The sequence below is a fragment of the Balaenoptera ricei genome, chromosome 14 (genome assembly GCF_028023285.1).
Source record: "Balaenoptera ricei isolate mBalRic1 chromosome 14, mBalRic1.hap2, whole genome shotgun sequence".
Taxonomy (NCBI): domain Eukaryota; kingdom Metazoa; phylum Chordata; class Mammalia; order Artiodactyla; family Balaenopteridae; genus Balaenoptera; species Balaenoptera ricei.
In genome coordinates, this window is record NC_082652.1 from 29,829,717 (window position 1) to 29,841,772 (window position 12,056).

The window sequence follows — 12,056 nt, forward strand, 5'->3', positions numbered from 1 at the left end:
TCTATAGCTGTCTCAGATTGCTCAGGGACCAGCATGTGGGAGGCCCTTGAACATCAGGGGATAGAATGACATTGCAGAAGATTTCTCTTATTTCTGAAATGAAAATGACATTTAGTCTCTACTCGTAATGCAGTCCAGTAAGCCAGTCCCAATTTATTTCAGATTGAATGGTATGAACTCCCTAATATTTGACGGTTTTTCTTATATGAAGCCATCAAATTCAATGGTTCATCCTAATAGTTTAGACATACTGAGAGCAACATAAATGGAGGAGTAACTTTCCAAATTTGAAATCTTGCTGCATCTTATAGATGGTAAACTTGTGAATCAGACTTGGCATGAAAAATCTAAGTAACCAGAAATCCAGTAAGGAGCTTTGCTGTCTTATTAGGGTTCTAAGCACTTCTCTTAGGTTTTTCAGAGGACCAATCATGTAAAAATCCAACTATAGTGAATTGGTAGTCCAATAGAATTTGTATATATTAGGAAGATAAGTTAACTTTTGGGAAAGTTACAGAAAAGTAGTGTTGATTAAAAATGAGATAGAATGAATAAAGTTAATTAAGAATTAAAAACTGGAATTCAAAAGTTAGTATAAAATTAAACATGAGGGATCATCAGCTCCCTTTAAAAATTTTACTGAGGAGAATAAGTTTTAAATTCTTAAAGATTAATAATTTAATGTTTATAGACTAAATAGGTATAATCTTGATAGATTAAATCTTAATTGCAATTAATAACTAAAAAATTAAAAGATGAATCTACATTCTGCTAGTAATAGAATAGTAGAGAGGTATAGTGGTCCAGTTATAAATTGTTGAATTACATAAAAGTGAGTTGAGACTACTAAGTTAAAAGGTACCTTTCTCACATGAGAATAAATGTGTATATAAAGGATGATGAGTGTTATCTGCAGAAATCAGTAAATACAGAGACACAGACCTAAGTGACTCTTGGTGTCTCCGTCCACAAACACTAACTCTCCTCTTCAAGAGATTAAAAAAGAGCTACTATGATGGGTAGGCGAAGAAACAGTTTTAATGCTTGACCTTTCTCTGCATTCACTTGCCCAGCCTAATTTCTTATTCATCACAGTAGTGTAGTAAGAGAGCAAGTTTTATTTTGAGGAAGCATAGGAGCTGTGGATTTAAATGCAGGGCTCTTCATACTCAGAGTGAAATAGATCTGATTTCTAATATAAATGTTCAGAAAGCTTAAGGAATGATGTATTAGCATAAAAGCTTTATTTCCTCATTGCAATCACGAGAGACAGTCTGTGCTATTACTCTCTGGATCAGGTCGCCAGGTCAAGCTTGAGCATGGGATTTGCATTTTAAATATGACCACTTTCTATGAATAATTTGTAAAATTGTGAATGACATATTAAAAGATATTTTTCAAGGAGGAAAGAGCACTGTATTCTTTCTTTAAAATTTATTTTCTGCAAAGTGTACAATCAATCAGGATGAGTTTACAAAACTCAAACTTTTAATACTGTTAATAATATTCCATCAGGTATATATTAAATTAATTAAAATAGAAAAGAGAATCCTACTCTTTTAAAATAATTAAAAAGGCAACAAAGTTTTAAACTCATGTGACTAAAAAAAATCACACTAAGATTTTAGTGACCATCTGGTTCAACTCATATTTTACAGATTGTACCCCAGGTTGTTTGGAAAAGAAGTAGAAAATGCAGACCAAAGGCTTTTTTCCTTTACAAATAAGATGCTTTCACCTTATTTTTCCTTAGATTCCTTAAAATTTTTAGTAAACTGAGTAATGGTTGTGATTTTCTGCTAAAACAGTTTGATTCTATGTTCTATTCCCTGTAAAAGTCCTGTTTTCCTGGAGGCTTTACTCTAAAATTACATTCTTTTAACTAACTTCTATAATGAAATTAACACCCAATATATATTTTTCCCAGCTTCATTGAGATACAATTGACATGTAACATTGTGTAAGTTTATGTATTGATTTGATACATCTGTATATTGCAAAATGATTACCTCGGCAGCTTAGCTAACACCTTCACCACATAATTACTGTTTCTTTTATGTGATGAGGGATTTCTGTTTTTTGAAGTGTCAGAAACACGTGACTGATGGATTCAGTGTTGACTGACAGACTCCCTGGAACAAAGTCAGCTTTCATACATCTCTGGATAAAAAAGTAGTGTTAAAATATAGGGACGGTTTCTACATGTGTTTTCTTATTTGGTGAATATTTCTGTTCTCCTCTGTGTCCCACATGTGTGAACACACTCATGGTGGCGTGGGGAGCATAGGGCAGGCACTTCATGGTAAGAGTGTGTGGGCAGATGTCTGCCTTTCTGAACTGTAGTGGGAGGGACCACCTGGTGTCCTCTTTCTTGAAGAACTAATTTTTGCAACTTTCTGAAGGAAGCACTTGGGACAGGACCTCCGCTGGATGTGGAGGTCAGAGATACAGGAAGAAAGAAGGGAGTAATCTTGTCTTGCCTGTTGGCTGCCTAAAGCATCACCACGTGAAACATTTATAAGTTTCACCGGATGTAAAACACAAGCGTATGTCCTGGGGGAAAGAATTTACACAGACAATGAATGAGGTGACTTAGCAGCCTTTCCTGTCTCTCATTTCTTTGATGGTTTTGCTTCCTTAGGAAAAATCTGCAATTGTTGGTTTTTTGTTTTTTGTTTTTTTTTTCTGCTGCATTGTAAGTACTTTGCAGCTGCTTCTCTTGTCATTACTGTTTTTATAAAAATCACCATCCTTCTAAAAGCCATTGATTGCTTCAGAGCACAGAAGGAAAAATATTAAAAGTGTAAACACAAAATAATTCTAGAATCACTGAACTGACTATTTTGTCTCTTGGTACTGAAGTTGCTTATTCTGAATAATGTGTATCTACCGTTCTGGCAACTGTTAAATAAAGCATTCTGAGGTCATAAAGAGTGTTTATTTATTTATTTTATTTTATTTTATTTTTTTAAAAATATTTATTTATTTATCTATCTATCTATTTATTTATTTATGGCTGTGTAGGGTCTTTGTTTCTGTGCAAGGGCTTTCTCTAGTTGCGGCAAGTGGGGGCCACTCTTCATCACCGTGTGCGGGCCTCTCACTATCGCGGCCTCTCTTGTTGCGGAGCACAGGCTCCAGACGCGCAGGCTCAGCAATTGTGGCTCACGGGCCCAGTCGCTCCGCGGCACGTGGGATCTTCCCAGACCAGGGCTCGAACCCGTGTTCCCTGCATTGGCAGGCAGATTCTCAACCACTGCGCCACCAGGGAAGCCCAAGAGTGTTTAGAATGTACTTAGTTGAAATGGAGGTTCTAAACATGTAAGCTTTGTTGTTTTGCAGGCCATTCGTGGTGAGGGGCTCTTTGGCTTTGCTGAACGGTGAGGAGGAAGAGAGGACACGTTTTTGCTAAAATATTCAGCTCTGAGGGCACTTACCTTTAATAACATAATTAAGATTATTACCTTCAACTATTATGGAAGTTAAAGTGTGCATAAACCTCTCCGTCATCGTGTAATACATGGGACACTAGTACACGTGTACTGCAACACAAGTATTTTTATAGATGTTACGCGGCCATCTTAAAAATTTCCTATTTGCAAGAGATTTTCCCCTTTCTATATTGATTAAACTCTAAGCTGTCAAAGTCACATCAATCGTTTCTCCAACTTGCAGAGTTTTTCCTAAACCGCCTATCAGTTTTCACCTCTAGAAAATGAAATGTGTTAATGAGATCAGTCCAGTTGTTTACAATTCAAATGGCAGCGCTCTTGTTTATAACGCTCTTCACGTGATGACTTGTCTCGCAGTTTCTAATTGTGAGCTCTCTAGTCCTGGCAAGGTCTTTTTTAGGGAAATTCCTGTTGTCATCCTTCGAGGGAAATTTCCATATAATTTTGGATGATTAAAACCAGGTAGAAATAGTGGAAAAGATAGTGCATTCTTGGCTAAAGTGAAGAACATTTTTCCTTAGAACACCTTGATCTGCACTGTAAAAAATTGCACTGTCAACAATAAAATCCTTGAGGCAGGGGACAGAGGTCCAGGAGCATGGACGGCCCACGAGAGGCATGGGTACCAGCATCTGATAGCTTTTTAATAGGAGCAGGACTGTGCTCTGGGACACCAGGTCCTAGACCAAGACAACATTACGCTGGATAAAGGAGCATTGCTCTTTGCCTTCTGAGGCTTTTCTAGCGCAAATGTGCCTTATTGACAAGTTCAAAGGCATATTTTGCTCTAGGTGGGTAATGCACTTAGATATGGCATTCAGAGTCCCCGTAAGCTCGGGTGACTCCTGGGTAGCAACTTCACACATAAAATAAAGCAGAAAATTCAGCAATTTAGGCCACTGTCATCAATCAAACTGGATAATTTTAGACAAAAATAAACGAAGGTGGATTTTTAGAAGTGGCTTGATTTTTTTGTGTGTGTGTGAAAGGTTGGGTATTAGTCATCTGTTGCTGCATACAAATTACCCAAACATTTAGCAGCTTAAAGCAACAAACCCTGCTGCGGAGTTTCTGGGAGTCGGGAATCCGGGGAGGTTCAGCCGGTGCCTCCGGCTCAGGCTCTCACGGGCTGCAGTCAAGGCCGGTCAGGATGTAGTCAAGGCCGGTCAGGCTGCAGTCGCTGGGGGACTTGCTTCCAGGCTCACGTGTGTGGCCGTTGGCTGGTGCGGGCTGGCTGCTGGCTGGAGACTGCGGCCCCTTCCCTCCGGGCCTCTCCTCGGGACAACTTGTAGCCTGGCGGCTGGCTCCACTCAGGGACCAAGGGGCACCCAGGGTAGAAGCCACCAAGAGCTATCCTGCTACTTTCACTGACTCTGGTCACTGGCAGGGAGCCCCTGGGTCCAGCCCACACTCAGGAGCCAGGGGATCACACACGGGGACCATTTAGAGGCTCCCTACCACCCTGGGTCGTCCTTGCTTCTCTTTAAGCATTTGGGGCTTTGTTATAAATAATGGTAACTAAAGGTTCTGCCCTGAGAACCCAAGAGTGGTCTCCCTTCTACGCCCTGCAAAGTTAGTCATTGGGAATTTCCTAAGTTTACACATTTCCACTGTGCATTATATGAAACCTTACAGAATGAAGTTATAAAACTGAAACAGCGACAGGCATCCTGTGGAGGGAAGGTTCTGGCCCCCTGAGCCCCTGACAGTTACCCGGTGATGAGTCAGGCAGGTGAGGACGTGGAGCCGAGGCCGCCAGGCTTCCGGACGGAGACGCAGGCTCAGGACGAGCTCCCAGGCTCCAATCTCAGCCCAGCCACTTGCTGTGCTTCCTACTCCTGCTGCTTTGTCATGTGTAGAGAGAGAGAGTAAAAACAGGGTCTGTGAAAGGAGGGTGGTGAGAGTGTGAGTTAATGCACAGATAGGGCTTGACACAGGGCCATGCTCCTGTGCGCTGATACTGACATGAGCTCACAGCAGACACATGCCCTGGGCACCCTCTTTAAAGTGATACCGTCATACAAGTAAGCTCTAGTTTTCTCTTTACCCAGAAATGCACAGAATTAGGTAATTTTGCTGCACGATGTGCATTAACATTAAAAACCCCAAGGCTAAAATCAAAGCGACATTCCACTTGATTAAATGTTTATTTGGGGCAGTGCCAGTGGTGGTGTTTTGATGCTATTGGGAAGGCTGTAGCCTTGATACCCTGGTTTCCTTTTCAGGCACCCTCGTGGCTTTCATTCCATTTCACTCACTTATTCCTGTCTATTCTTCTTGTGAGCCTGAGAACCTCCTGTCCCCCGGTCCCTGGAGGTAAGAGAGATGGTCACAGACACATGGGCAAATGCCCGTGACCTTGGATGAGAAGAGCTCTGGGAGAGGCACCCCCGCAGAAGGAAGGCACCTGGTTTGGGGGAGGAAACACTGGAGCAGAGCAGGAACAGGCTGGATGCAGGAAGGTGGTCCAGCGCCTTCGAGGCCTTGAGGCCAGAAGCAGCACAGTGCAGGGCTGTTCAGCCGGGCAGCCGCTTGGAAGGCAGGATGCGTGTCGGTGGGACAGGGAGCTGCAGGCCCAGGCAGGAGCCAGGCTGCAACCTTGATGGAAGGTGAGATCCATCACTTAGTCGATGTCACAGAGTGGACACTGAGTCCTCTGATCCCTCCCAAGGCCCATGTGACCCGGCCCCATCCAGGACTGCCTGGGCCACCGCGGGCCAGGGGTAGTCAGACAGGCTGGGGGCTTCGCTGCCATGTGGCCCGCTGCTCATGGGGTGGCTGGTCACCTCCTCACTGCCTCACCTCAGGGCTTGGATCTCACCTCCTGGGTGAGCCCTGCCTTCAGTGCTCCTAGGGGATGCAGTGGCCGCCTCCTCCACCCCAGGGCCCTGTCCCCCTTGCTGCTCCCCACCCCCGAGTTCTTGTTTACAGGGTGATCATCTTCCAGCATGGCTTGCAATCTTCTATTGTGCTTATTGTTCACCATACATCTCCCCTCCTGAATGTGAAGGGATGCTGGTCAGTCCCAAGGACATAGTATGTGCTCAAAAAATACTTAGTGACTGGATGAATAACCAAATGTTTTTTGGGTTGTTAGGGAACGTCAACTCTGGATGAGAAATAAGAGACAGAAAAAAATAGCTAGAAAGACAATCCAAACATGGGTTCTTGCTCTTTTATTTTGCCTCATTTATACATTTTCCTGTCCAGTGATAGTGTGGAAGTTTCTTCCTGCTTCGGGTCTTTCATAAAGGAGGTTGGGAGTGTCCACGGTGGTAAACAAAGCTACCATCATGTGCACGACCCCTGCGAGATGAAAAAGCACTTCTGTTGATTCCTTCCTCCCCCCACAGCATCCCTCACTGTACCCTGCTTGCCTGTCATTGTCCAAAGGAAGCCACCAGCAGCCGGGACCCCATCTCCTAATGCCATGTGCATCCCACTCTGGTCTGTCCCCAGGTCCCAGACGCTCTGACTCTGCGGGCAGGAGCACCCAGGCCTTGCCTGTGCTGTGTCTCCCCAGCTCAGCCCTCTGTGGCCTTGTGAGCCCCTGTATAGCCCTCTTGTTTCCTGCTCCTGGTGATGTTCCCCTTGTGCTTCCGTCTCTCAACTCCCATCCCCCTGCTGGGTCTGCATCCCTTTCTGGAGGCTGTCCTGGACACTCTTACAGATGATCAAATGACCAACCCCTCTCTCTGTTGTAGTAAACTTCTTCCGTGAAAACTTTTCTTGTGAAAATGGACTTCCCCGGTTTTTCTCCCATCTGTCCTCAATTTTCTGCTGCCTTTTTCTTCCGTACCTGCCCGTTTTCCCTTCCCCATCTCACCCCCCTGTCCCCCCCATGTAGGCAGCTGCCTCCCCTTGTTGCTGTGGGCTTTGGAGAGTCCATCCTCTCTTGTCCTGCCCACTCACCCCTCTGCTCAGGGCCCATCTCCGCGTCCCTCTCGGGTCACTGAGCAGCGATCCTGCCCACTCTGTCCCTTGACTGTTTCCATCAGGGCTGAGTCCCACGGTTGGATTCCGTGAATGTGTCTAAAGGTTAACTTACCACTTTCTCCTTAAATGTCTTATTTTCCTCCACGGCAGGAATCCTTATCACCGTGGTCGTGAGCCTTGGCGTCACTTTTGTGTAATTTCTCTTCCCATCTCTCCATATTTATTGTACCAAATGCCTTTTTATTCCACGTGCTGCTTCTTAAGTTCCGTTGTTTCTGCACCATTTACACCTTGTTGCTGCAACACTGAAGTTTCTCTTCCCACCCGTCCAGCCCACGTGCAGTCTTCAGATTACTCTTTCTGAAATGTTTCCTCCTGATCCAGATGGTCAGGGACTAGTTCTTTCAGCTCCACATTCTCTCCACTTTCTCTCCGACTAACATTTGTTCCAACACTTCTCCATCCTGTGAATCCGTTAAACCGATCTCATCCACACACGCATACTTACTCCTTCTCCCCCCTCAGCCTTTCTTTATTCATCCAGTAAGTTTACTTTTAATTGCTATAAGGCGCTCATTTTCTTTCTACATGGATGCTGCACGCCACCCTCTCCCTGTCTGGTAACAAGGATCCTCACCACAGTTGCTCGTGTTTTCGAGGGCTTCCCGGGTCTAAGACCCTGGCCAAGCGTTTAAACCTTCACTCCTCATCGTAAGCCTCTGAGTCAGAGACGGTTATTAGACCCATTTCATAGATGAGGAAGGGGAGCTTGGGGAGGGAAGGAGCACATCTCTGACCTGCCGTGCTCCCTTTAAGACGAGCTATGCAGAGCAAGAAGCGTAGACTTGGGGCCTGAGTTTAGTTTTGTCTCCGTCACCTCCTCGCTGGGAGCTCCCAGGGAGTGGGTGAGTCTCTGGGCCTGGGAGCCTTCCTTATCAGAAGGGGACTAATCAGATAACTGGGGTCAGGCCCGGCCACAGAGCATTTGGCAAATCTTTTCTTTTCTTTTCTTCCCCTTCAGTCTCACCTCTTCTTCCATCCACAGCCTTAGGCGAACGCCTCAAACCCTCACAGCCCCGTTGCCTGTGTTTCCGTAGCAATTTTAATTTGCCCAGCTTAACTTTGTGACGTATTTCGGGCCTGCCTTCAATCAGGTACGCCGATGCTGCCCTCTTGGTTGGGTTCTAAGAGCGGGGACCGTGCGTTTTCATTCCCGTTTCTCATCACGCTCCGAGTAATGATGGGCACAGAATGGATGCTCCGTTTTTCCTTCCTGTTTGAAGATCTGCTCCAGAGATGCCGCCTGGTGCCGTGATGCCTGAGGCTGTCCGTCACTAACGCCTCTCCCCTCTTCTCCCCCCGCAGCCTGTGCGTTCCGGTACAATGGGCTCTCCTTCGTCTACCTCATCTACCTCCTGCTCATCCCCCTGTTCTCAGAACCAACCAAAGCCACCATGCAAGGTAAGAGACCTTTGCTACTCTGTATCACAGCTGAGTGTGTCTGGGGGCTCCCCGGGGCTGTCGTCATCTGATGGGAGAGATGCCGGTCCAGTGGGGAGCGGGGTCACACGTCTCAGCAGTAGAGCTGTGTGGCACTTGGTGGTGACATGTTTTTGTCACTCACACAGCTGTCTTCCCCATACAGGTTCCCTGGCAGGCCTGTATTTGTAGGTTTGCAGACAGTCTGGAAGGGTTTGGCTGATTAAGAGCAACTCAGTGTGCTGTCATTAAAATGAGGCAGACGGGGTGATAACAGTGGCACAGATCTGTGTATTCTCTCTGCTGGGGAGAAGGAGGTGGCAGGCAGAGAAGAGGTCTCTGAGCCCCGGAGCAGGAGACCTGGGGAGGAAGCCGGGTGCGGTTGTGGCTGCTTCACGTGTCAGCTGAGAGCTGTCACATGTGCCTCAATCAAGTGCAGAAAGAGAGAGATTCGAGTTCTCGTTTCTCAGGCGTGTTCCTGCAAACCTTTAGATCCCTTCCCCGTTGCTCTCCAAGCACCTGAAGGCACAGAAAGAAATAGTGCCTCTGTTTCCCGAGGCCCTGATGAGGAAGCCTGGTCTGGTTGGTACATTTACACATTTGAAGTTCTTCCACAAAGATAGAAGTTAAACCGCACTGAGTTAATTTAATTCAGTGTTTTTCAAAACAATGCCATTACAAGAAATAAGGACTGTGCCCAGTGCCTTAGTGAGTGTGATGACCGTATGTTTACAGGAAGGGATGCAAAGTTGGGTTTGACCTGGGGATGGCCATGGCTTCGGGTTGCCAGCCCACGGTGCTGACTCTTCAGGAAAAGCAGTAAAGACTTGGTGTAAACAGAGCATAAAATCATGACTTTATCTCTCCGATTCTCCCCCTGACTATTACATTGATTGTGGGTCTTTTGATCATTCATCCCAATGGTTAGGACTGCAGATGCTATGTTGATTTTCCTGCCTTAGGAAGAATCTAAATAATAGCTCTTCTAAGTCACTTAAATCCTTAATACACAAAATTAAGAAGGACTAGAGAAATGTGAGTCTATACAAATCCTCATCAAACCAAAAATATGCTGTTTATGGGACCCCACCCATTCCAGCCTCATTCCTAGAGTCCAACATAAACAAAGATGTTTAAACATAGTAGCTTCTGGCCTCAGAACCAAGTTGATAACATACAGGTGACTCCTATTTCATGGCTGGGAGCTCATGTTTTAAAGAAAGAAGGTTTCATACATATTTAGCATTAAGTGCTTTAAAAATGAGTACCTGTTTGTACTCCATTAAATGATCCATTGCTTTTCTATCAGGGTGTCCCCTTGTTTTACCTGGAAACCAGGTCAGTGGGATTCCCCTTCATACTTATGTGATGACGCCTGGCTTTGCCTTCTTCCCAAACTACCCAGCCCTGCTCTGCCCAGTGGTCTCTGTAGGGGCGATGGTGGCCTGGGATGTGCGGCTTAGTCCTTGTGTGTGTCAGTGGCCCATCGTCTGTGCCTGGAGCTCAGGGAGTCACACGGTCAGGAAACTCATAGGTGAAACGTGAAATCGGAGGCAAAGAGCAGCTCCTGTGTGTGTGGAGTAATATCCTGAATCACCGAAGTGTCACAAGGTCAGAGCACAGACAGCATCACGGTGCACAGGTGTCTGCCATGTCTCCCTCCCAGGCGCTGAGAGACGAACAGCTCAAAGGGAGCCCACAGGCATCTTTCCAGTCGGTACCTGGGGGCAGGGCTGGGATTGTGTGTCCTGTCCTTCCGTCCTTCCTGAGGGGCGTGGCTGAGACCTCATAACCTCATTTATTTGCTGTGTCTGAAAATGCACAGGGACTCGAGGGAGGGAGGCCCCCATATGACTTTTGTGAGCATGTAGGACTCTCCATCCGGCGTTTCCACATCTGTGATTCGAGGCACCCAGGCCAGGCGTTTCTGGTGGGGTCCAGGGCTTGGGCCATGTGGGCCAGGATGAAGCCTGTGTGGCGTCCGCGCAGACGGTGATGGGCCCGGAAGGGTGATGGCTGTGTGGCTTTGCAGGGGGCCTCGGGGTCACACACACTCGACCTTTCAAGTTCCTGTTGATACTCATTTCTCACAAACAGGTAGGAAAGTCCAGTGTCATCTGGGAGAACCCAACGGCATCCGCTCTGCCTGGCGGTGTAGGGCCTCTGCCACACACGCACACACACATGCACACTCGTGCACACGCACACACATGCACACACACTCGCAGGCATGCACACTTGGGGCCCGGAGGAGAGGCACCTTGAATCTGCCATCAGTCAGTGTGCAATTCCTCCCTCTCTTCTTTCTCCTTGGATTTCTCAGCAAGAGTCAGATGTTGGTGTAGTGCATCCCACAGTGCCCAGGGGGTCTCAGCGAAGCCCCTCTCCCTGGGCTGGGAGTCTCTCCCCCCAGGCAGCTCTCTCGGCTCCTGGGATGCTCTCCTTGGCCCCTCGGCCTTCCAGGGTCTCACCCGAGGCTGAGCCGAGGCCCCACTTTGATAACATTTATTCACTGAGTCCCTTCTAACGCACCCCCTTGAAGATGGCTAGGATTTTGCTGTTTTGTTAACTGCTGCATTTCCAGGACACGAGACAGCGTCTGTTGTGTAGCAGGCAGTCAGTAAATATTTATGGAGTGAATGAATGAACGCATTCATTTCTAGAGTCTAGAGCTCTAGGAGCATTTAGGAACGCAACCCTAGTCCTCTGCTTCCCTCAACCTCCACGAGAGCAAACGTCACAGAACAGTTCATCACCTATACCTGTCTGTCCTCTGGGGACAGAAGCTCGGGGCAGGGGGATAGGCTATGGGAGTTTGCTATTTTAGATTTACTGGGGATCAGGGGATATGAGTAATTGAAGAAATCAAAATGTTCTATGCTTTTCCTTACAACGTTAGGCATTTTATTTAAGCCTATGATACTGTAGGAAGGGCAGTAAATCTTTGCTTGCTGTTCAGTTAGCAGTGTGCTTTGCATTTAAATTGAGACTTCACTCCATTAAATAGGAACTAATATATAATTAACTTCGGGTGGTCCAAATATTCCAGGTTGATGAGATATTAAGTTCTTTAACCAGACGCATGTTAGGTTCCCTATACCTTATGTGTAATGAGTACCCCCATCGGCCAGTATGGTGGGAGGGTTGGTATTTTCTTTGGATGGAATGTAAGTGGTAAAATGTACGAGA

At 46.3% G+C, this 12,056-nt stretch overlaps 1 protein-coding gene across 1 annotated transcript in view; it reads left to right on the forward strand.

Moving 5' to 3' along the window:
• The window catches only part of PIEZO2 (piezo type mechanosensitive ion channel component 2), a 345,750-nt gene that overhangs the window by 53,118 nt on the left and 280,576 nt on the right, over positions 1–12,056 (forward strand). The window contains exon 2 of the mRNA XM_059894050.1: positions 8,754–8,849. Coding sequence (XP_059750033.1) covers positions 8,754–8,849 — 96 coding nt within the window. The remainder of the gene's footprint in view (positions 1–8,753; positions 8,850–12,056) is intronic.